Genomic DNA, 26,883 nt, shown 5'->3' with positions numbered 1-26,883 from the left:
TACTCGGTAGTGTTGCTTGGTATCCACTTTCTTTATATTCCGTGACGACCAAGAGAATACCAAACTAAAGAAATGAAGTGAAACGATGAATGTGAAATCGATCGGAAATACGGAAAGACTCATCGGAAATAACCAAATAGTTGTATAGTCACAGTGTAGTTTTGACGTTAAAATGTTTTAAAAAAAATATACAACATTTGCAAACATCGAAAAACAAAACTAACACATTTTTACAAAATATCTTACTAGGATGTTGGTAAATGACAGTCTAAAACATCCTGTAAAATTATGGCACCTGGTGTGAAGTCATTTTCAAGAAAAGTGGTATTTTGTATAAATTTCCAACGGTGGTCGGCCGACACCGTTGGAAAAACCTAACTATTTTTCAACTTCTGCTTCAAATTTACCATTTTTTCCAGTCCAAATTGTGTTTGCTATTGGTTACATGTTCATGAACGGGTGCAGGCCAGCTAGACTGGTTCCCTTACCTTACAGTTTTCCGGCATCTATAAATTGATCCATTTCATCTTTAGTGGAGTCAGGGAACCAGACTACTTGAACATTTTTGTTTTTCTTGGTTTTTCCAGCACTTTCGAACACAAAACTTCAAACATGACAGGGTAACATATTTGATCTATTATACTAACCCCCTCAAATAGTTCATTTCTGAAAATTACGGCACAAGCCAATGATGTACATTCCCTTTAAGTCATTATGGTCTTCAAAATATGGATGGCTGGGGCCTTTTCTCAACCATATCAATGGCTATTCCATCAATGGCTGAGACATGTATTTCTCCTCTACAAAAAAATGTCAACTTAGTTTTTAGAGAGTATATTAATGTGTAAAAATAGAATGCATGAGACAAAAGCTAAATTGATATACAGACTGATCACTTTTGACAGTCCAATATAATTGTCATCTCGCCGTCTATTTTGTGCGAGCTCCAATTCAATATATTTTCCCATATTTCATCGTGTGTCTTGCTATCAGCTGGGGGTATTAGTCTGCAGTTCGTGTGTTTCTAAATGTCAAAGGGGGAGGGCACTAACCAATAATGAACCAACACGTGGGTGAGCAAAGCCTTGACTTCTGCTCTGTGGCAAGAAACGTCTCCAAAGCTGCAGACCACCGTCCATCATTCTAGCGCAAAGCTAGCACTTGAAGCTGTACAACGAAGACCATATACGGCCCTGTGTGACTTTTCATGTTCATTGAGGGAATGTGCAGTCATGATTCTATTATTGTACAATCTGAAGTTTGAATTTTACAGCATGTTGTTGGTGGTAAATGTTTCACACAAGCATAATTTTACAGTTAAAGGGAAAATACAACATTTGCAAACATCGAAAAATAAAGCTACCAAGGTTTACGAAATAACTTACTAGGATGTTGGTAAATGACAGTCTGAAGCATTCTGTAAATTTATGGCACCTGGTGTGAAGTCATTTTCAAGAAAATGGTATTTTTGTATGCATTTCCAACGGTGGTCGGCCGACCACTGTTGGAAAAACCTACTATTTTTCAACTACTGCTCCATATTTACCATTTGTTTCAGTCCAAATTGTGTTTGCTATTGGTTACATGTTCATGAACGGGTGCAGGCCAGCTAGACTTGTTCCCTTACCTTACAATTTTCCGGCATCTATAACTTTATCCATTTCATCTTTAGTGGAGTCAGGGAACCAGACTACTTGAACATTTTTGTTTTTCTTGGTTTTTCAAGCATTTTCGGACACAAAACTTCAAACATGTCAGTGTAACAATATTTTGTTCTATTATACTCCCCCTCAACTAGTTCATTTCTGAAAATTACAGCGAAAGCCAATGATGTACATTCCCTTTAAAGGTCTGTTAGTACGTGCCAGTTCAGATGCCAGTTTTGGCATGCCACCTCCAAGGTGGTACAAAATGAAGTCGAGAACCCAAAGATGCTGTAAGATTCTAACAGATTCAAACCACACATCAATCATCCATTACTGCCAATGCTAAAGCTGCACCTACACATTTGATAAATTGTTGCTATTGGTGATGTGATTTCAGAGTCAAACTCTGCTTACAGCGGGTCATTTATATTCTTTGATCTTTGACCTTTGGTACCTGACCTTTGACATTCCTTTGACCTGACAGGAAATCAGAGCCCGAGGATGTAGACCTCTTAGTTCAGCTCGACGTGTTTGATGAGAACAAAGTGAACGATGATGAGCAGTTTACTGGACCTCAGGATGTCGATCTTAATAATCCCGTGGATGTCTTCAACACAATATACAAACAGGTGAGAATGATTGAGACAGGTGTCTGTTTATAGAGCTTGATTTGTTACTGCCCATCAATTTGGCAGTGTTCTTTCCCCTCAAGATTTCTTATAGCCTGGGATGGATGATGGAGCAACATGGGCGTGTCCTGAGTCTGTGCTGATGGTTGTATTGCCTTACACAGAGACTTCAAGGATTGAGAGATGCTCGTAAGGATGACTTTATTAATTTATTCCAACAAGGCTCCTTCACAATCAAAGTGATTGATGTGGAAAGGGTAACTTTTATGCAAACGTAACCGCACCAATTGAAGTTGTGGCATTTTAAAGCCACACATGAATCTCGCCTGTTACTCTTTTGATGTAAAACAAATGTGTATATAAAAAAAACAATTGTTTAATTGTTTTAACCCAGCGATGAAATGTCTTGAAAAAGGCAAAAAGCGCCCTTGATGTGGGATCATTCAAGAAGTAAGGATTGGTAACCGTGGTGCATGTGTCTTTTATTATAAAACTAGAAAGATATCATTTTACGGTAAGTATTTTGCACGGCGTGCTGAATTAACCACAGTGCGGCCGATCCGAACGCGGTTGACCTTTACCACAACGTATATGGTTCGTCAATTATCAAACTTGTAAGTTGTACAATATGTCAGCGCCCACTGAAATTAATATAACCTTCATAATTGGTAGCATGCAAACGGTTGGTGGTCAAACACGAAAAACCTGGAATGCATTTGAAAGTGCGTTGATATGAGAAGGGTCATTATTATCATGCTAATCAATACAATACTTGATTCGTTTCATAGATGCTAAGATACAATCGACAAACTGAGTTTAACTGGGCCCCCTCCTCTATTCACGGCACTCACCGCAGATATTGTGGTTTTGCTTTTTTACCAAGAACGTGAACTTATAGGCCTATTAATTTTGAATACAAGGAATGAGCTGTTTTGAGATGTATTTGAAGCGAACACAGGAGTGGTTGTTAAGGTTGCCGATGTCCCAATCAATTTTGGTCGCGGTGGGGAATTCTGAGCCGCAAGCCGTAGGGCACATGGGACTGCATCTCTTGGAAACTTGAAGTTCTTTATTTTTTCATTAGAAAAAGAGAAATTATCCTGCGGTGTTTGGGGCTTGCTGGGTGCGGTGGCGATTCGGTTGGTTGGCCTGAGCTGTATGCGCGTGTATTTAAAAGCAGGAAGTGCCGCTAAATGGTTGAGCAGTTTCTGTCAATTTGCCAAAGGTAGAGACTAGAGGACTGAAATGTGTGTATATGTATCTGCATTGCGGATCATACATGCAGAGCTATACATGTGTAAATGAACTTCAACTTTGCGGGAACTCGATTGCAGGAGTATTTCTTTATGAGAAGGCTTGATTTGGAATGGGTCATGTTCGCAGAGGAATAATGAAGTTATTTGTGATGCCTCTGGCCAGTTGGCCCGTGTGTTCATGCACATTGGCCAGAGAATGGCGTTTGTCGGCACCGGGCATGCCGGGTATGTACATGTATGTTATTATGATTGTACAGCTTTACATTTGGAAGACTGTGACAGATATACCTTGACTTAAGTTATGCAGAGATGCATGAGCTCGCATCAGTTTTAATGTATATTGTGTGTCTGTAGCCGTGGACAAAAGTTGAATTCAGAAATTTCCACTCAACTCTTAATAATTACCAATTAGAGATTATTTTTTATTATACATAACGTCACCAAGATAAAATTCCAATCGGTTTTAATCATTAACAGTTCAACATTTAGAAATTATTTTCCATCTGTTACTCTGTTTGAATTATTTCGATCCTTGTCTTAAAGTCCGTTGCCCCGAATTCATCAACATGGACTATGTTCGGTCAATCGAACCACAAATATGTACTTGAAGTTGTCGATGTTTTGCAATGTTGGCTATTTTTAAACGTAATGACGTATGGTTGTTCCCGAAAACGCGTAGGATGTGTCATTGTGTAGAAATAATTTGTCTAACGGTGCGGTCATGCATGTTTCGTTCAACTTACAAACAAGTTTGCGAAATCTAGCACACACAAAAACAAATCACGGGAGGGGTGAAGAAGAACATTGAAGGAGAACATTGAACGATTAATTATTACAATGTGTGAAATGGTTCTACTAACTTTCGTTTTTCCCCTTTTTTTGCGGGGGGGGGGGGGCATTACTCTGTCCGGTGGTTGGTAGTTAAGTTAAAGGCGTGTAGTGTTATGTTCCAAATTAACAGAGCTGGGATTTGTTCTCATAAAGGTACATGCTTTGAGAATCGTTTGAAGACGATATTGGACGTATGAAAAACTATTTTGATATCCCTTTTTGGTTAATTTTATGGAAAAGTGCACTTCTTTAAACATTTACAAATGTCCATGTTTTTTTTCCAGACAAGTGCGGGCGCTGTTGCTGTGATGTCATTTCAGGAAGACACTGTTCACTTTATGGGTTTTTTGTTTATTGTGAACTCAAATATTTGCTCAGAATTGAAAACGTCTGTGGAAAAAGTGTGCTCACTGCCCTACTGTCATGTACTGACACAACAACGAATCACCAAAGAACACAACATTTACGACAGCAAAATATCCAAAAATTCTTGCAACTTTTGGTGCTGAAATAACTGTAACAGTGAGGTTTCTGCCTGAGATGACATCACACTTTTGCTCATGAATATGGAAATTCGCATTAGCATGAAACCCCAAAATACCCTTGAAATGGTAAATTAAAAATTGAAAATAATGTTAAATGCGACACAAAGGTTTTTTTTTCAATGACTGCATTAAACAATTACATTGCATGGGGCCCTTTGAGGTTTAGCGCTTAACCCTTTCATGCCCACATTGTTTATTGACTTGGCTCTCCCCAGGACCAAATTGTTTGCTCAGTCATGCGGAAATCACTAGAGCGTGAAAAAAATGAGCACGAGTCAAAAACTCACTTTTTTCAACCCAGATTTTCACTGCCAAGGAGTGATTAAAATCATAGGTGTTGTGTGTAAAGTTTGTTCCTTGAACCTTACTCTTTTATGTGATGTAAAAATGAAGTCCATACGTGCAAATATAAGAAAGTTATGCCTTTTTGTTTATCTGGTCCCAATTATCAAACTGCAAGCCATTTCACCACATGACCAAATGGCACTCCATACCTCAAATTGTGCGTGGATACTTCTGAAGCACTTTTCTCGTTTTTTTGTAATGGTAACACTATGAATAAACCACACCAATAGAAAGATCCGAAAATACTCTTTCAGCTGGTGTAAAGTTGATGTATGGGCGGCCAAACATATCAACATGCCGCCTTTCTGAAAAGTAGTGAATATATCTGTGTAGAGGGTGTTTTGTGTGTGGTTTCCTGGTCAACTAAAGTCGCCCATGGGAACCAGCAGGGGGGTACTTCTTGTCGACAAAAGTCGCCCATGGTAAGGAAAGGGTTAAAGATTCATTGTTATAGAACGGTAGACGGGCGTGTATCGAGATATTTTGCAGGGGATGTTATCGCAGAATTATTGGTCAGATTGTATGGCATGACAAACCACGTATCACATTAGATCCACTTCAGTTAATTATCATTGTGAGATACATGCTGACTAATACATTAGTTATTTTGGAAGTTGACCCAGACGAAACAATTACCAGTCAGAAATCACAGTCCAGTCATAACCAACTGGTGTCAATGCAATCATGTGTCTTTCAACTTTACCACAAGTGTGAGTGGATCACTGGACGCACATACTGGTTTCGATTTGCTTGTGACTCTGCAAAATGTTTTGGGGAATTCTTTATAACTAAATATAGCTTATGGGTAAACGATGTTTTTATATTTTGTGGTTTGGAAATAACAGTAATGTTATCATTTTTGTGGGGGCGTTCTGAATAATCCTAACGAGGAAATGCGATTTGAAGCGCGTTGATTCCCATTTGCTTTGCTTCTCGTTTTTCTGAGTTTGAGTCTTTCATTATTCATTTATTTATGGAAAATCTGGAGGAAAAAATCACAATGGGGAAACGTCGTTTAGACTGACCGTACTTGGTAAGTAGATTCATCATAGCTGGGTTTTTTTCGCAACAGTGCTGCTGTTGATAGTGTTGCCAATAAATGCATAGGTCTACCCGTTAACCTTCAAAACTCAATGAATATACTGTAAAGGTTGAACTTCGCAATTGTTCACTTCAGTTCATCCACAAATCAAGGGCGTTGCAAAACAAATCTAGGATAATTGCGAGTAATAAATGTCAGCCTTAATAGTCCATGCCCATTTCGAATTTGAAGAGCAGTTTGAAAGTCGAACCTCAGTCAAGGACCTAAGTCAATCAATGTACTGTAAAGGCTGTTTACAAGTTTTTATTGAGTTTATATGATTGAAGGGATTGGGGGAAGGGAAAAATAACTGCCGAGTATACTTCTCGAAAGTCGGACGATTTTGTACGTGTAACTGTAGACCTTATACGTCAAACGACACTTCAGGAAGTCCGGAAGTTTGAATCATAGAGCAAGGAACCTCCTTGCTCTATGTTTGAATGAACCTGCAGCTTTTGCGTCTATCTAGCAGACGAATCTCAAATCAATACTTTTTGCTTTTTATAATTGGATATAAGCATCTAACATTTATAATGTTAGAAACTGATATGTTGATACCAAAGAAAAAATGTGGAGAAGACTTAACAAAAAATAGTAATTAACAATAACGAAATCCAACATAATGACATCAAGCGGAAATTTGTTATTTAAGCTGGACAGGTTATAATTTTTCTGGAAACTTGTATTTTATTTTTGGACCGGGCACAGTGGAAGCAGCATTATCGTATGTCATGTGATTCACCTCTGCTCTAAATTCTTTCTGTTTAATGTCCAGTATTGAAATTTCTTTTAAATACTTGTAAATTTCTTTTAAATTCAGTATTACAATAGGTTCGTTATAAATTGTTCACGCATGCCATAGATATGACAATGTTGATGCATAATGCATACAGTTTGTTCAGTGGACCAGTCACATCACGCCCATTCCAATGACGTGTTCACTGTTCGCGCCACCGAACCAATCGTATGACTGATATTATCAGTGACTGGTGACGTAATTGACGTCATAGATATGCCCGTGAGTCATCACTGTTGGTCGATCCCGCCCGGTTCATAGAGGTCTGATGACAGAATGCTACCAGCATGCTACCGGCATTTTATTATCACAGAAATATCACAGAGGCGGCCAGAAGTTTTCTTTACTAGTATTTATTATGAGAGTATAGATTGAATATTGTGAACTGATGTTGAAGGTAACTTATGTCTGACTGTTTGAGTGACGAATCTCACTGCAACCTGTTGTGAAAAAAAGCTTGCTGTAAGTTTAAGATAATTAAAGCTTTATCTGAATTGTTTTGCATTATACAAAATCAAGAAGGTAAGTTAAAAAAAAATACGTAATGTAGATTTTTTTTTTAAATTTGATATCAACCTACCACTGTCTCTTCTCCGTCTGTTACGGTAAGTTGGTTCATTGAAAACTCTGATTTCGCTCCAATTTGTCTTACTTTTCCTTGTACTCGGTGTTTTATGTTAGATTTCGTTATCGATGTTTAAAAAAAAAATTGGGTTTTTTTGGGGGGGGGGGAGGGCGGGGGAATTGCATAGTGCTGCAACTGCGTAAATTAGTTGAGAAAGATCCGATCGACGGATATGCACTTTTTTAGGTCCTGATGTCAAACATTGTGAGCTTCTGAAAAGTCATCAAGTAAACGGGGATTTTTAGAATATTTTCAATGAGGCTATAATAATATGGATTAACTATGGACGAGGAAATACAAATGACTTATTTGTTCAGTTCAGTTCATGATTGCTTTCATGTCAGCGTTTGTTTCGCTTTCTATCATCCTGCCACGGCGTATCCGTTCTCTTTCATGGTAATATATAAGAACGTGACACCGTATATCCGTATATGAAATATCCAACCATTTTATTTCCCAATCATGTCTATATATCTTGTCCAACTTTTAATCTCCAAAGTCTGAAGTATTAACCTGTACAGTATCAAAATATACATTGTACTTGCGTGACGAGTGTGCTTACGAAGTTCGCTTGCAACATTTGTTTGACACTTGAAATTAAGTAATCAGGAAACGATGTCTGTTTTTTCATTCTTCATTACTTGCTTTGTCATTCAAACTGTTTACGAGTATGAGAGAGTATAGGCAGAACGGTTAATATTGCACCAACACGGGAAGTACTTCAAGCATTATGAAGGCTATTGTGTTTAAAACAACTCCACCAATTGCCTCATATAACTTCCTCACGTCGACATTTATTTTCAGTCCGCAGCTCACGTCCACAAGTCCATGCTAATTGATTGAAGCTGAATCAATTTTCTTTGGTTTCTTTGCTCAGGTGTGCGATACACCCCACGTGACTCCCTTCCTGACCATCCTGCAGCATTTGCTTCGGATCGAGCCCAGGGATCCCATCAGTGACACAGTGTGGGTTGCCGCTGAGAAACTAGTCCACAAGGCCGTGCTCTTGGAGAACAAAAACCAACTGGAACGGCTGCTCAAACTGGGCGATCGAGACCTAGTCAAGGCTGTGGCCTCATACAAGGACAAGTTTAAGAGCAGTGCTTCAGCTGAACCGAGCGAGGCACGGGATGGACAGTCAGATAAATCTGCTGGAGGTTCGAGTGATACCATGCCCCCTTCGGAAAACCGGCCAAGGACTACTGCAGATAATGAGAGAATGTCTGGCAGTACAGCAGAGGAAAGTGCAATAAGCTCATCAGGAATGATGGGGATTAACAAGGAGGACCAACCTCATGTATGTAGGATTGAGGGTGATGAGGATTCTGAGGTTATGAAAACCTCACAGACTGTGACATCACCTGGACCTTCATTGCAACCTGCTCCACCACCTCCTCCACCACCACCCCCTGGGGGTGCCCCACCGCCTCCCCCACCACCTGCACCCCCAGGGGGAGGTCCACCACCCCCACCCCCACCCCCTGGGGGAATGCCCCCTCCCCCACCTCCTCCGGGAGGGGCTCTGCAGAAGACCACACCTCACGCTCAGACAATTCCTAGTTCATCAGCCATTCCAACCGTGAAACCCAAAATGAGGATGAGGACATTAAACTGGAGTAAACTACCACCTCATAAAGTGATGAGTGGGAACAGTGTATGGGCCAAAGTCAACATGGTAAGTCTGCACACACATACTAATATTAAATGCGCATAAAATTTGTTAAAATATACATAAATAAGTTCACAAAGATGGTGTGCAGGCAGCTACATAATGATTGCCTCTGCTTTCGTCTGTAAAGCATTCCTGAGACCATATCAATCATCTTCTTGGGAAATAATACTTCCTGGAATCATGGAGCTATAAAACACATAACGTGCGAGTATAAAACGGAGGAGTTTTATGCACAGCACAGTAGGAAGATGATGATACCGCTTACTGCTGTCTTTTGTCCACTGAATAGTTCATTAAAACCACAACCATTGTTTACACAATTGCCTTAACAGATGGTTGTACACCTTGTTTACCAATCGTCTCACAATCGAACACACAAAACCATTAGGAAGTTAGAACATAATGCATGTGCCTTATTGGGTTTTTTTGTCGGTGGTCTTTGTGTGCAGAAAATTTGGCCGATTTTGATAATGAACATGAAACAGACTGTGAGAACATTGCAAATGAAATGTAACTCTCTGGATGTAACCTTACCTAACCTTTCATGGATCAGTTGACAAATGGGAATTTGGAAATTCGAGCCAAAAATAAGCCGGAAATAACAAGGAAATAAAATTCTGTGTTGCAATGATATAAATTCTCAGTAACTACCTGTGTACGGCTAGACATCAAAATATCAATTATCTTGTAAGGTTTTTACTTAATCATTACAAGAATAAGCTGCCCATTTCGAGGAAAGATTTTAGAGAAGTCCTATGTGTTGGAATAAATTCCAAGTACATGTATACATGAAGTCATGTCAAAACAATCAATTCTCTTGTAAGGTTTTCATGAAAAAGTTACTCTTGACGTTTGATATAATTGTTTTCTATATATTTCTGGAATTATTTTTCAGCAATTGTATTCACCCAAAAAACAAGCCATTATGTGTGAATTTGTTCAGGTAGTCGGATGCCGTCATTTATTCAGTGTATACCCTTGACCTAGCTGGAATTCTATGGCACTGATCGAAGCTGTAACAGCAGGTCTAATAGCACCTGTGGTGTATTCAGTTACTGGCATGCCGATGTGAAAGGGCCGGGCATTTGTGTATGCAGGATTTGCCTCAATGACACAAGAGTGTAAATTGTTGAGTCATCCTATATAGATGTTTTGACCTTCATTGGTTAGAAGAGGAATTCGGTGGGAAATGTTAGCTCTGACCTGTAGAATGGCATTGACAATCAATGTTTATCATCAGGACAATTGGACATTGTGAATTTATTCGAACCACGACTTTCATAATGAGAGTTTGGAATTCGCAGAGTAAATGTATACTTATACCACCCCACAAAAATGTTAATTGCCCTTTCCCATCCGATTTCCTTCTTTATTTATGTACTTACTACTGCCCACTTTACCTTTGGATTTATTATTTCCAACTAGGCTATACAATTACGGAAACTTGACTCAAAAGTTGCAGCCTTTACAGGCTAAAACAAACACACACTGCGCACCCAATAGGGGCCCGTGACCGCTACAAACGGCACCGCTAAATAGTGTACCGGAACCAACTTGGCCCATCCCCCACCAGTAAATCCCCTAATACAAACAGACCGCAGTTTTCAAGCATGTGTAATAACAGTTTATAATCACACAAGGGGAATTACAGTGTTTGTGTTTGTAGCTTGATAATGGCTTGAGTTTTATGGTGTGGGTTTTCCCCCCAGTCATCATGGAGTAATGTGGGGTGGTTAACCTACTAAGGTCTTTTGAATCTTAATGGCCAGTTAAACTCTTGACCAATGGCCGAGTGGTAGTAAGGAACAACTTACAAATATAATGGGCATTTATGAGTTATATTTGTCATCATTTTGTTTATGGACGAGATTTCTTAGTAGATTAAACAAAGTGGGAGTTTGTTTTATTGCGCTGGAGATATTCGTGAACAAAGATAGTCTAGCTTGGGAGATGCCTGTACAGTTAACGTGATGAAAAGAAAAATTGAAATGTCAAGAACCGTACAGAAATATAAAAGGATAGTTTTGAAAGAGTTCTACCAGTTGAAGAAGAATGTTGAAGTTAAGGAATCATGCTCTGAATCAATCAAGCACTGAAACTTTTTTAAACAACGCTTATCAACTTCATGCGGCCATGCCTTTCCACGATCTTAACAAGGTTTTTTTTGGAGACAAAATGACAATGGTACAAGAAACAAACATGGAGGGGACAAACAAGCACGCTGGGTTGGGAGAAAAACACAAAAGAGGAATTAAATAGGGGAAAAACCAATGGGGACAGACCAAAATAAATATTTTGAACAATACTATTGTTTAAAATATTTATGCGTCGATTTTTTCCCCCGCATGGCCTTGGATCACGGATCTTTGCTTCAGAATCCTGATATCCTTGATTATCCATCCGTTCAGTTTAGGTTTTGGTTTGATTGACTTCTTGTTTCCTAAGAATTGTGTTTGCATGAATTGTTATGAAATTATCAGTGCATAAAAAAGATCACACAAGTCACAAACATGTTCCTACACTAGTACAGAAGTACAAAGCGTGAATCTTAACTCAGAATACAGCATTGAGTTACCCAAATCAGGAAGCAGAAACAAGAAAAATCACACAAGAAGTATACAGTCACACGAACACACAATAACGTTTGTTTATTGTTCCTCTTCCTTTTCCTTTGTACAGCTCTCATTGGTTTTGTACACGTTTTCTAATCGAGGTCGTCCTCGATTTGGTTCCTGTCCTCGATTCACCGATGATGTTGCACGTGTGTGTACACCGTAAACAAACGCAACAATTCTGACTTTTGGGTGATATGATACAGGCTTCAGTAACAAATTGGGTGGATGTGTTGATTAACAAACATGTATTATATAGGAAAAAAAATAAAGCCCAGGGGATTTTCATGATGATTACTAGTAATACTTTTAATGAATATTTTCCCTTTTCAGATCCAGAATGGTTTTAGCGCAGACTGGGAGACAATGGAGGAATTGTTCTGCCAGCAGAATCTGGCTAAGAAGACACAGGTTGATGGGACTGATGAGAAATCTCAGAAAAAGAAGAAAGAATCAGTGGAAATGGTGAGCAAAACGATTAAGTGGAAGAAATCATGTCTGTCATCCATTTGTAAAATAAACTAAACAGTAAACAACAGTGTTTTTTGTAAGATTTTACTTCCAAAATTGTTTTTAAAACTATGAATACATTTATGGAAATGTTCGAGACTTGCACAATTTTAGTGTTTCATATTGAATTAAGTTAATTCAATATATAATAAAATGATAACAAAGAATTTAGAAATGGATTAAATGATAATTTTCAGGAATACAAGTGTTTTCATGACACTCAGATGGCAGCTTATGAAAAAAAATAATGCTGATGAAAAAACCTGAGACACGATCTTGGGCAATTACAGTCAACAGAAGCAGGTGAATCGGAAATGTCTGTAGAAGAACCGTCTTCCTCTTCATCTCATTTGCTTGCTAGTCAAGACTAAATGTATTTACTCAAGAATGGGAAATGTTTGTCACAAATTTTCGCACAACTGTGAAAGAATTCGCACTCATGAAAAAAATTGTTTCTTTCTTTTCTCTCTTTAATTTCTTTTTTAGATTAATCTTCTTGATGGCAGAAGAAGTCTCAACGTCAACATCTTCCTGAGACAGTTCAAGAGGTAGTTAAAATTTAAAGTCTTTTTTACAAATGTCTCATGTATTCATGAAAAAAACAAAATATTTTGTCAGTTTATGTTAATTGCATCTTTAAAATATTGAACGGACAATCTCTTTTAAACAAACTCATTTGTTTTACTTTTGCATTTTGCATTCATTGCATTATTTGACGAAATTAATAAGCTGTGATTGTGGATTGATTTTCAGCACCAATGAGATAATAGTGCGGCTCATAGTGCAAGGAAAGAGCGAGGCCATCGGAGCAGAAAAACTCAAGAGTTTAATCAAAGTTCTTCCGGAGTCTGAAGAAGTGAGTTGTTCAAAGTTATACATTGTTTGGGACTTATACAAATATTTTGCAGCCAAAGTATAGAGGCAAAACCTTATGCAAACATGCATTAAAACAATCAATAATTAGCAGTCGAATAATGTTGCTTAGGTTTGCAATTTAACCTAAATAGCACAAGTGTTTTTCTTGGTTTTCTTATCAAAGCTTAAGTTTTCAAGAATCTGCACTTTTGAAAATAAAATACCCAGTGTAAATAAATTGACTTAACAACTTCTCTTTGTGGAAGGGTATGTGTGAAGATTCCCTTTTGAAGTCTGGCTTGAAGACAATTTGATTATTCTCTTATTTGTCTTCATGCAAAGGTTGAAATGTTGAACTCCTTTGATGGCAACCGATCCAGACTAGGACCAGCAGAGCAGTTCTATCTGATGCTCATGGAAATCCCATTGTAAGTATTGGCACTACATGTATGGGTGGTTCATCCGTGAAACCTTACCTGGCTTAGAGCGATAAAACATTTAATGAGAGAGATAAACAGCTGATTACTGGCTTTTGCCGTGTGATATACTCATGTTAAAATCATGGTGAAGATTTCTTTTCAACAATTGCAACCAAGACCAATATTATCTTCATTGTAGGCAACTTTGTGCAAGTCTCGCAACCTGTCGCATAAAATTGTTTACATAACCTCTTATTTTTGTGTGTACATTATCTTTCCAGCTACAAATTACGTGTGGAGAGCATGTTACTGAAGGAGGAGTTTGCTTCCAACATGGACTACCTGATTCCCTCTATTGGTTGCATCATCGAGGCATGCCAAGGTACTGGGACTTAAAGGGAAAATACAACATTTGCAAACATCAAAAAATAAAACTACCGAATCATTTTGAAATACCTTGCTGGACCGTTAGTGAATGACAGTGTAAAGCATCCTGTAAAATCATGGCACCTGGTATACTGTCATTTTCAAGAAAAGTGGTATTTTTGTATCAATTTCCAATGCTGATCGGCCGACCAGCGTTGGAAAAAAAAACTGGCTTTTTTTCAAATACTGGCCCCAATTGACCATCGCACTTGTTTGCAATCGATTACACACCTATGAACGGGTACAAGCCAGCTAGACTGGTTCCCTGACCTTACAATTCCCAAATGTATGTAAACTGCTCTGTTTCTTCTTAAATGGAGTCAGGGAACCATACTACAGGAAAATGATTGTTTTTCTTGGTTTTTATAGCATTTTTGAACCCAAAACCTCAAAAAAGTCAGTGTAACTATATTTGCTATATATTTCCAACCCCCAATTCCATCCATTTCTGAAAATGACAGCAAAAGCAAATGATGTATATTCCCTTTAACTTCTAACAATACTTACAAAACAAAAAAACTAACTCTACAATCAGTGAACTGGAGTCAAATTCATGGCTTTGCTGTGCAGAAGCACAACTAAAATATTTTGCTTCTTTGCAGATCCACAAAATTTAGCACTGGTCTCTAATCAATTTCACTATTCTTTATATTGACAAAGCGTTTTTAGCACGGTTAATGACATTGAGAGAAAGATAAACTCAAGTTGTGTCCTCTGCTGTTTTTTTTTTCATTTCACATGAAAACTGCATGGATGAAATAACAGCAAATGAGGCCGGGGCCATGTTGTTTTGATAGCAGGTTTATTTACCTGTAAATCAAGCACTGCCCTGAAACCGTGTATTTTGGGGATATGCCTGGGTGCTTACACTCGTGGAACAATTAATCCACTCTTTGAAATGGAACAGTATATGTTTTGAAGGCTGCAAAAGTGCAAAAAAACAGTCGTGGGCTGTGTATGCCATGCTTGGGAGCTGTACCATAACCATAACACAGCACTGGCTACATGCATGGCTCATGTTTAACCTTTTCTTGTGAAATTGAATAGATGGGGAGGAGTCGTGTATTACTAAGGGAATAAATGTGTGCTCCGGAGGTTTTTATCACTCGTTTAATACCGCTTAGAGTCTGGGTGCTGATAATTACCCGAGCCGGAGCTGATAATTACCCGAGCCGGAGGCGAGGGTAATTATCAGCACCCAGACTCTAAGCGGTATTAAACAGAGTGATAAATACCGACTGAGCACATATTTATTCCCATTCATAAATACCTTATCCGTAAAAAAATATCAAATAATTCGTTCAAAAAATCCCGATTTTGTTCAACAAGTTCACTTCATGCTTTTTGAAACATCCCTCTAGCAAAATAATGGAGTGTTAAGCTGACGAGTAAGATGTAAACATGTTCTGCGCGATGTCACGCAGAACGCACCTGGGGCGTTGCGTTTTGAATTTAGAACTATAAAATTCTGACTCGCTTGTAGTGTTGCGCATGCCTACGTGAGGATTGTGAACGTTCAACCAATGAAACGGTAAGAGGCACTGATTTTTAGGAGTCCACATTTTATTGTGACACTGGAAAAGTGTTTAAGACCAGCTAGCCATGTCTTTATCATCCGTTTAAGACCGGCCACGTGACGGGCTCTCGACCAATAGGAATAGCTAAACTGTCTGAGGTATTTATGAATGAGTCATTAGTCCCAGTATTGGTATCTATTTAAAACTGTTCTTTTTCTCTTCTAGAAATCCTGTCCTCGTCATCCCTCAGAGAGATCCTGCACCTTGTACTTCTCACTGGAAACTTCCTCAATGCTGTAAGTTTATAAGACTTCCAATTGTTACAAAATGAAGGATGTTCAGGGTAAAACTATTAATATATTTCTTTTGACGTTTGCGTAAAACATATCCTCGTTTGCTTTCAATCTGAATTTGAAGAAAGTGGCAATTCATCAGAAATTAAAACAGCTGCTTCACAGTACTTACCGACTAGAGAGCAAACTTCAATCATATAATAAAACTTGCAGGGTCTTGTGCTATCACCCTTGTCTTAAAATCAAACTCCGAAATTGTGTAGAACAGAAAAAGGACCTTCCTTGTTAAAGGGAAGATACATCATTTGCAAACATCAAAAAACGAAATGATCAAATTATCACGAAATACCTTACTGAATGGTTAGGGACTGATGGTCTAAAGCATCCTTTAAAATCGTGGCTCCTGGTGTGCTGACATTTTCAAGAAAAAGTGTATTTTTCCAGCGCTGGTCGGCCGACCAGCGTTGGAGAAAACTGGCTTTTTGCAAAAACATTTCCTGATTTTTCATATTTAGTTATTCTGACATTTCTTTGCAATTGATAACACACCTGTGAAGAGGTACAAGACTGCTAGACTGATTCTCTGACCTTACAATTCCCCAAAGTGTATTAATTGCTCCGTTTCATCTTAAGTGGGGTCAGGGAGCCAGACTACAAGAACATGATAGGTTTTTTTGGTTTTTCCAGCATCTTCAAGCCCAAAACGTGAAACAAGTCAGTTTAACAATATTTTCTATAACATACTAATCTTCCAAATCCATTTATTGCTTAAAATTGCAGCAAAAGCAAATGTTATACATTCCCTTTAACCACTTTGCGCCAAGATTATTTTTGCCGCAAATTTTGATTTTCGCAAAAGGCAAAAGTTTCCAGCCAAATTTGGATATACAACCAAATGCCACAAATAATGAATCGCACTGGGTCATTTCAACAGTATTTGTACGATATTTCTTGCCGAAACCTCATATGTTTCAATACTCGGGGGGTGTGCACTGGAGCGTAAATTGTACAACAATAGGCCGTGCACAACGGCCAATTCAAGATCAACACACGGTCCGACTCCACAACTTCTGAGACTTTGTGTGTGTGTACATAAAGAATGAGGGATTAGCATGTTTAGACGTCACCCGGAGGCGAGTCCAGGCAATCTTGACATCTTAACCCGTCAGCCGTGCCTGTGTATTAAAACAGCCAGTGCGTGTCATCATGTCCTCCAAGTAACTTTCAACTAGTAACTCACGGTGATGGAGAATTCTTTGAATGAGTGACTTCAAGTGTGGTTCATGTTGATGCCTTTGCTTGCATTGCAGGGTGGTTATGCCGGGAATGCTGTGGGCTTCAAAGTTTCATCACTGTTGAAATTAGTGGAGACAAGAGCCAACAAACCACGGATGAATCTCATGCATTATGTTGCCTCGGTAAGTCTGGCATTATACAAATTAATTGTGTGTCATTTGCTCAATGATGAAACCACTGCTAAAGACAATGACAAAAGAAGCAGAATGTTTATGAATTTTTTTTGGGGGGGAGACAGTCCTTCCATATCTGTAAAATTATCAAGTGATGGATCAAAAGCCAAAAGTAGCATGCAAAATTCATGATTTGCAAACAAAAAAAGAGTCTAGAGAAAAATCCCCCTTCAGAGACTGTAATTTTCAGCCCTGATGAACAGCCTTTTTAATTCCATTTTTACAACATTTGTCTTGGCATTTATCATTTATTTCTTAACTCGTCTTTGAATCACATCCATTATTTTAACCCTTTGATTGTACTTACAGCAAGCTCAACAGAAAGACAAGAAGCTATTGAGCTTTCCAGAGGAGTTGACTCATATGGAAGAAGGTTCGAGGTGTGTAGCAAATCCACACAGTATTCCTGAATACATCTTGTTTTCAATTCATAAAGATCCTACATTTCAGGACGTATTTTGTTGATATTGTTGGCATGACAAGCTGTACAAGTCCTTTGACTTAAACATTAGGGATGTGATACTTGGTTAAGGAATTAAGCTTCACTTAACCCTAAAAAGGGCCGGGTTATTTTGACCATCTATCTTAGCTGCCGAGTGACGAAATATTTTGAAACTCAGTACATGCATAGAGCAACTCTTCATGAACATACCCAAAAAATTTCATGACTATAGGTCAAAGGGTTTTGGAATAATGGCTAATTAATTATTCATATGTACGAAAAGTTTTTCGCTGCGCAGCAACCCGTGGTCTGATTTTTATGTTTTCAGTATCAAAAGATGCGCAAGGCTCGAGGCTAAAAAGTCATAACAGCTCGGGTTGCAAAAAAAATAGTTTACAGGGCTATCACGGAAAAAGTTGAGGGGGGCATTCCGCCCCTCCCCCCGGCCCTTTTAGGGTTAAAGACAGTTTTTTTTTCTCTTTTTATCCAAGCATCTCGTTTGAAGAGATGCAAAGAGTTCAAAGTCAGTCAGGGATAAACTCACAACCTCCACTGGTGGTGCCTTATAATTTTATAAGAAGTCATTTTTTTATCCAAGGTTTTAGATGGGTAACAATAGTCGTTTGTCCTGGTTCAGGTTTTCCTTGGATCAGCTTGCATCAGATATCAAGGTTCTAGAAGAGAAAGTCGATGTGGTTGCCTCACAGCTTGAAGTTGAAGATGAAGCCATCTCAGAAGTCAAGAAGCAAGTCGAGTCCTTTCTTAAGGTAAGAATGACTTGACAACAAACAGCCTTATCAAGGGTGACAAAGTTAAGGAAGATTTTTTTTTTACCTCTTATAAAAATCAACTGAATTGACCAATCGAAGGATTAAACAACAATGGTGTAATGGAAGCATTAGTGGGAAACATCTACCTTACAGTGAAGAAGAATAGCAACAATTTTGTTTTTTAAATTTGTCCTTTTATTTAGCATAGATGAAATGTGAAAAATTTTCACAAGTCTGTTTCAAGTATTAAAGTTCATAATTGTTCTCTAGATTTCTTACACCCACTTTCCTTTTTATCCATACAGACAGCCAAAGATGACATCGTGGAAGTGCGCGAGATGCTTGCCTTTGTTGAGAAGATGAGAGTTAACATTGCTGAGTATTTCTGTGAGGACACTAACACCTTCAAACTGGAGGAGTGCATCATGACCTTCAAGATATTCTGTGAGAAGTTCAAGAAAGCCGTGATGGTAAGTAGATTGGCAGAAAACCTCCAGCATCAGGAAATTCCTCTGTTACTTTTTCTCTTTGAAATCCCAGATGCTTTGGGTTGTAGGCATTCACATGAAAATAAGTTGAACATACACTTTATGCATAGACGGTTGTGACCCAGTGCATATTGTGTGCTCCATCACTGCCTCTTGTGTTGGGTGAAATACTTCCCAGTACAAGCGTAATGTCAGTCCTTGAAGTAGTTTGCATTTTTTTTTAGATTTCCTTTTCTTTCACATCTTTGTGTATACCTCACCTTGATTGGCCCTTAAGGGCCTTGTGATGGGCGACTCTCATAACAAAAAAAAATAACTACTTCGCAAATACATGTACTGGTTTCATCATTACAGGATCATAACTGTAATTGACAAGTGTGCATTTAAAGTCATTTTTATCTATTCCTATTTAATCTATGCAGGAAAATGAAACGCGGCAGCTTCAGGAGCTGAAGATGGAACAGAGGAGACAACGCAGTGAGGAGCAAAAATCTCAGCGTCGGAAAGATGGCAAGGCCAAGGCTCCACGGAGCCAGAGCCTTCCCGGCGGGAAGGAGACCAGCTCCATCGTGGACAAACTACTGGGCAGAATCAAGGGAGGGTTCTCTCATCAGAAGGCCAAGGTGGATGGTGACTCTAGCGACGCCAGTCGACCCCAGTCTCCATGCCCTGAGGATGATCAACCTGGAGTGATCACCAGGAGCACACCTATCAGAAGATCCAAGCAGAAATTTGAGCAGAACCTGAACGCCATTACAGAGAGTGCTGCTGAATCAGGTAACAATGCCCCTGACGGAATGTTGGACTCAGACGATAGGCAGAGTACATCTAGTGGATTCAGTACGTGGAGTTCCACTAGTAGTCGTGAAGACTCCCCTGGAAACACAATGGTCGTCAGGCGCCAGCGATCACAAGCCTCGGGTACTCGACCGCTTTCAGCCGATGATGATTCTCTTTTTGACATGCTGGTACAGGGTAATGAAGATGAGGCCCTGGCACAGTTTGAGACTCTCAAAAGAGATGGAAGTATACGAAGGAGTGGGGGAAGGCGTGCCAAGAAAAACAATGTGGACTTTATAGACAGTGACACACGTGAACGAAAGGATTCGCCGAGTCAATCACCAACATTGTCCAGACGAAACAAGTTGAACACTGAGCAGACGGAATCTCCTGACTCACAGAAATCAGGTTCTCAGTCTCATTCTCTTAGTAAAGAGAAAGACAGGATTAGGGAACTCATGAGAGGAGGTGATGTAAGGAACCCAACACAACCACTCAATATGAGTCGCCGATCTCGTAGTGAAATATCGACCTCAGACATTGATCATGTGCTTCAAAATACATCTCTGGAGCAGAGTTCAGATAAAGCAAGTGCGGAAATCAGGAAGGACCGTCTTGCTAAATACAGCAAGATGGTGGATTCTGCATCAGCAGAGCTCCAGCCAAGCGCAAAAGCTGAGAGCTCTGCCACATCAACTGTCCATGAATCGAGTCAATTGGATAAAAAATCAGAGCCAAGTATTGTAAATAGTTCCGAATCCCCCACAGATGCTCCTCGGCCCAAGAGGCGGCCTCTTCGTCGAAGCCAAAGTGAGTTTAGCATTGAGGACGTGAGGAAAGCTGCGCAGGGACTGAGAAAAGCAGCCCAAGAAAGTGAGGGAGTGTCTCCAACAACCACACCTCCAACGGACGAAACCGATGGAGGCATGTCAGTTGACAACAAGGTCTCCAACTGGCAAAGCAAAGTCCAGGACATGGATGTTGAAGCAGCTCTTGATACTGTCGAGTCACAGCTATCATCCCGGGAGAAGAATCGTTCCAGGGATGGTGACACACCTGACGGCGACAGGACACAGAAGCAACGATATGCCAGGTGGAGAACAGGAAGCCTTACATGGGACACTCCTAAAAACAAAGAAGAGCGTACGGAAAAAAGGAGAGCCTCAACAATCTATGAAGATCACGAAAGCACTGTTTTCTTGGATAGACCCATTGAAGCAGGTTTAGCTAAAGGGCTGGAATCTTATGCAGAGTCTTACAGCCTGAAGATCCGACAAGAGCGGCGTACCATTGAAAAGATCATGGCTGGTGTTGAGGATGGTGATGATGGTCCGTTGTCCCCGAGGAAAATCTCCTCAGACTTATCAAGGATGAAAGGGTTAGAGGCGCTAAGAGCAAAGTTCAGACAGAAGCAGGCACTGGCTCAGGCATTCAATGAAGAGGAAACATGGGCATCAATTGATCGACAACAGGTGGAAATAAGACGAGACCTGCTGGACATCAAAACTTTCTCAGATACTAAGGATGATCTTCACGTGGAGGATATTGAAGCTGAGAGCAGTCAGGAGATTCCATCGGCATCAACTGAAGTAACAGTCTCATCAACTGAACCCCAAGCCACTGAACCTCAAGCAACTGAGACAGTCTATAAAATAACTGATGATGACGTTTACGTTCTGAAAGACCAGTCTCATCCACGTACTGCATCTGAAACACTAGCTGAAAAGAAAGCCAAGAAAATAAATGGGAGTTCTCTCCCAACTAAGAGTGATGAGAATGCAAATGAAATTCCATCGTCATCATCGTCCAAATCTCCTAAGAAATCCGCAGCTCAAATTGGAAATGTTAAAAAAGGTCCAGCAGTGAATAGAACTGTGGCTAAGACAACCACAGGCAAAATTACGCAGAGGCAGACATCCACAAGTCCTAGGGTTTACCCAGGAAAAAGTACACCACTAAGAGTTAACTTGAATGCGCCATTGCCAAGATCTAGCCCTCGAGTTAGGAAGAACTCCCGTAATTTCCAGGTAAAATCACCACCGGCTCAGTCACCACCAGCGTCAGGAATGTTACGCTCTTCCATAGGCAGTGCAGAATCCCTTCCAAAGTCAGAACCTTCAGAGACCAGACAAAGGCGCGAGTCGTCTCAAAGCAACTCATCTACTGTCTCAACTACAAGCAACTCTTCCATGAGGTCCTCTGGCTATGGCAGAAACCTGAGCTCTCCAAGAGGAACCAAAACAGTGACAACACGAATCAGCAGGTCAAATTCTGCCGCCTCATCATGCAGCACTGACTCTCGATCTGATCCCAAACCTCGTTCTTCCAGTATGAGATCCACCAACTCGACTAGTAGTGTCAAGAGCACTGGTTCTAGAACATCACCAACATCTGCTAAAACCTTGAAAGCTACCAGTCCTACGCCAAGATCAAGTGTCAAAAGGACAGGGCCCTTTGTACGTTCAGCACCAGAACGGCGCACGCTTCCCTCAACCAACAAAACACCTTCAAGTAGTGGAGTGAGATCATCTGGTCGTGTAGGACCTAGCAAAACAGTTACTGACACTGCCAAAGCAAGAACAGACAGTAAGACTGGTTCGTCACCAGCAAAAAGATCAACTTCACCTAAGCCTGCTGGACAGTCAAAAACAAATCAACCTGCCTCTTCAGATCCATCAAGAGTATCACCGGTTAAAAAACCCAATAGCTTCCACTCTCCGTCAGTGACCAAAAAACCTGTAAGTACACCATCCAAAACTCTTCCAGCTTCCAGAGCTGGAACCCAGTCACCAAGAACCACACAGGCAACACAAGTGACAAAGAGCCCAATGAAAATGGGTACGGCCACATTTGGCTTGAGTGAGCTAGAACCAGCCTCCTCAAGCACTGTACCAAGCAGGATGCGAGGCTCAAAATTACATTCCAGCATTTCTTCGAATCTGGCATCATCATCAGATGTTTCTAAGAGCAGCACGGTGGATACCGGCATGATGGATGTAGAAGCGAGTGGCGATGGTAGTGAGACTCGTAGCATCAGCTCTCTCTCCTTAGGGGAAGTGTCCCAAGAGGACGCATCGGCCCAGGAGGAGGGAAGCATAGCAAGCAACGAGGCCCGACACATGCCACGCACTTCATCCCTTTACGCAAACCTCAAACCAGTTCCGATATCGGTCTCTGAAGACTCAGCTGATGAGTCCGACTCCAGTAGCAGGTTCAGCCGTGGGAAAACTGCAGCCTCCCTCCCACCGAAAATGCGTAAGCGTGGAATAATGGACAGTGACATAGCAAAGAAAACCAACAAAGGGACACTGAGTAAAATTATTCACAAATTGGGACGTAAGGGGGACAAAGGCCTGGACTCTTCGCATGAGGCTGGCACAGATGGGAGTACCCCTTCACTGGATGAAGCACCACGTTCTCCAGCAAAAGTGAAAAGGACTGTGTCTCTAGGGAGAAAATCGTCTCAAAGTGCTGCCAAGCAATATACTAAAGCGCCCTCTACCACAGGAAGGAAAATCAGCAGCAGCACAAGTAAGAAACCAGTCTTTAGGTGAAATGTGAACCTCAGTTTTGTTAAAACAAAAAAAATAATACAATGAAACATCTGAAATTGTGTTGAAAAATGTTTCCAGCAATTGTATTCAAAAGAGATTTCCCTCTTTTATTTTGGAGGCTGCTTTGAGATTTTTTTCCGGACATTTCTCGAATAATTGAACTCATGTGAGAATGAAAATAATAATTTCGACAAGTTTCGGGGCTATTTTCCACCATGACTGGCTTTATGGAATTTTCATTTCTTGTGCAGTAAAGAGGCATTTTAAACTGCCTCAGAAATTCTAAATTCTGAATTCGCAAATTATATCCAACCCCATTGGAAACAATGCCTCAGAGGAGAATATTTTTTTGTCACATTGCTGGTAAAAAAACGTCAACTTGAGTAAAGATGATAACAATATCAGAAGATAACTCTTTCCAATTTATATAAATTTTGTCTTAAACAGTAAAAGAGTCTATCAAATTCAAAGAGTAACATCAAACCTTTGAGTGAGAGAAGTTTTTGTTTGAGGCATAATCAGAGACTTGGAACTTAATCGCAGATATTTTGTTTATAAAAGACTTGGTGTGTAACAGCAATAAGGAGGCAGGTGTTGTGTTCAATCCTAACATTTTTCATCTTCCCTCAAAAGTGAGGTTTTATTCCATCTTTCGTAACTGCACTGTCTTTTCTTAAATTACTGGACTTTCTGAATAACTGGACTTTCTGAATATTTAACTTCTGTCTTTGTTTTTACAAGATAAAGTTGTTCTCACTGAAAAATTCCGAATGCTCATTTCAGTATCCTAAACCAAATTCTACTATCTCTGTTGTGCAACCAGAATTACTAAAAATATAAGTATTGAACACATTTTTAAATAGATTTTTTTCCCAGAAATGTTCCCCTGGAGATCGAGAATAGAGAGAGAAAAAATCCTGAACCTACCTATAGTCATAGCTTACATTGTATTGTGTTTGTGCTTAGACATTTCAGCTGCTTTTTGGTCATGTAAAAAAAAATGTGTATTTTCTGTTACGCTGGACTTTTCTTTTATTAGTTAACCAAGCTTTTAAAGTTTCTTGTTATTGTCCATCATGGTCCATCATTGTTACTTAATATTTTGAGTTAGAAACTGTCAGTATATTTGACAGTAATTTCACAATCCAGTGGGATTTCGAATTTTCTGTTAACTTCACAAAGAAATACATGTACACCCAGAGAGCACCATGTGCCCACAAAAAAAATTCATATGAGATATCATTTATATACACCAGTTTGGTGCATGATTCTTTGCTCATAAAAGATGACACCTTTTCAGCCAGTTTATAAAGCTCCTTAGCAAAAAAAATGTTAAGCAATTCATATCTCATGCTGTTTTCGTTAGTTGTGTGGTTTTGCTAAGCCAAAGTTTCTTGTGTGAATGTTTAGACTCCATGAAAGTAACCCCTGATATAACAAAAATATAATATTATTTTTAAGTGATGTGTTACTTATAAAGGCCCACATTGTTTTAATAGCTTACCCTATAAAGTAGCTTGTTTACCTGAGACTGCATAGGTTTTTCCCTTAAACTGTTGACTCACTTTGCTTGTATGCTTTCTTTTTAGTTTGTTTTGTAAACTTGTTCTTTCATAATTATTTAAATGTACTTAAATTCTGCAATTCGGATGTGATAATTTGAAAAGCAATAATACATGCCTTGTATCAATTAAGAGGTTTTTTCTGCTACTTGGGATTTTTTTGTTAAAAATTTTCCAATTTTCTTGAAGTGTTTATTGCTCTTTATTGTATTGAAACGCTGTCTTGAGTAATATAATTATATTAAGCGCAAAACACAATGCCATAAACTATCGTGAAGGGTTACGGGTTTGTTAAGAATTAAGATTAAAATCGCCAGTGGCCATTACATATTAAAGCCTTAATAGTCAGCAAAACAATATATACTCTCCATACAGCTTTGTTTTTACATAGATTTTAAACATATTTATTTCATTGCTTATACTTAACAGGGGGTGAACTTTAGAAGTTAGACTTCCTTATAGTCTTCCTTATAGTCCTTTTTATTTTTAGCTTGAGATAGTAGGTTAATTTAATTACAAATTATCCATGACGAAAGGTACTTTAGAAAGTATCACAGATAATACAATTTTATTTTAGATCCAAGAGTAAATTCACGAATCGATGGAACAGTGGTTGTAATGCATGATAAATTAAGCCATATTGTGCCGATAAACTAGCAATTCTTTTGTGTAACAATATGAGACTTTTATGTAAAATCGTCTGAATTGTAAACTATTTGTAAATTGAATTAAGGAAGTAATTACTGGCAACACTTGAAACCTTATAATATCTTTGGTTGTTACCCAAACAGTTCAGTTGTATAACCTTTCCACTTAGGCATGCATATAAATGTCATGCTGCTCCTAGTTTTATTAACTCTACTGAACTTTTTAATACTCCAAACCTTGGCAAACAATTAACGTTGGTGGCGCCCTGATGATAAAGTAAAGCCTCTCGGTTGATTTTCTTGCATCACAGAAACTGCTTCACCGCTCAAGATTATCCTTTTTGAAATGTACATAGTTATTTTCTTTCCCTTATGTTGTAGTCACATTTTTCATTGAGTCATGTTCAGCTGCGTAAAGGGAACAATATGGTTGTTTTTAAAGAAATATTGCTTTGATTTTATGGAGATATTATTTTAGCGGCTGCCTCCATTGTTATTGAGATGACTTTATATATTTATGCAAACTAAATTTAATGTATATTTACCGAAAAAAGAACAACTGCATGATGTATATTAAACCCATAGGGTTGTGATGTGTTTTACATGAAATTTTGGATCTGAAATCGATTTTTGTTTTGTTTTGTATTTATTGATGTCATTTAGGCCCTACATTTCCCTTTTTAATAATTTGACATAACAGTTAAAATTGAAAGGTTTGAAAATATTTGATCATGAGGTAAAAACATGCACTAACAAAATGTTACTAGTGGTTTCATTCATGTGAATCAGTGGAGTAATGTTAGAGTGGGCGGGTACCCTGGGGGGGGGGCGGGGCTTGTATCAGTAATGTTTTAAATCAACTGTTAAATTCTCTGAGGCTTAATATGGAATTAGTCTTTTTTGGGCCTACTTTTTTAAACAAAATCTGAAGAAGCCATTCTTGTACACCAAGTTTTATAAGTAAATAATGTCAATCCGGGTCTTTGTTCAGTGGAATATGACACAGGAACACAAACTGTGGGTGTTATCAAAATCTCGGCTTCGTCTCCGGTTAGGCTTCAGAAGGTTTAAGGCCCTAGCTTTTTTTGAGGGGGGGGGGGGCTGTGACCCCAT

General features: G+C 39.2%; 1 protein-coding gene across 1 annotated transcript; it reads left to right on the top strand.

Moving 5' to 3' along the window:
* Nucleotides 1-2,122: 2,122 nt before the first annotated feature.
* On the top strand, nucleotides 2,123-26,379 carry LOC119727858 (inverted formin-2-like; the record flags this gene model as incomplete). Its single annotated transcript, XM_038199932.1, has 13 exons — nucleotides 2,123-2,275; nucleotides 8,632-9,429; nucleotides 12,372-12,503; nucleotides 13,035-13,096; nucleotides 13,302-13,404; nucleotides 13,746-13,831; nucleotides 14,104-14,204; nucleotides 15,991-16,061; nucleotides 17,369-17,476; nucleotides 17,837-17,907; nucleotides 18,607-18,736; nucleotides 19,045-19,209; nucleotides 19,650-26,379. Coding segments are annotated over 13 exons (5,892 nt in total), but the record flags the coding sequence as incomplete, so codon positions are not given.
* Nucleotides 26,380-26,883: the final 504 nt, after the last annotated feature.

The sequence above is a fragment of the Patiria miniata genome, unplaced genomic scaffold, assembly GCF_015706575.1.
Source record: "Patiria miniata isolate m_02_andy unplaced genomic scaffold, ASM1570657v1 HiC_scaffold_20, whole genome shotgun sequence".
In the NCBI taxonomy this organism is placed as follows: Eukaryota; Metazoa; Echinodermata; class Asteroidea; order Valvatida; family Asterinidae; genus Patiria; species Patiria miniata.
This window is presented reverse-complemented; position numbering and strand designations above follow the sequence as displayed.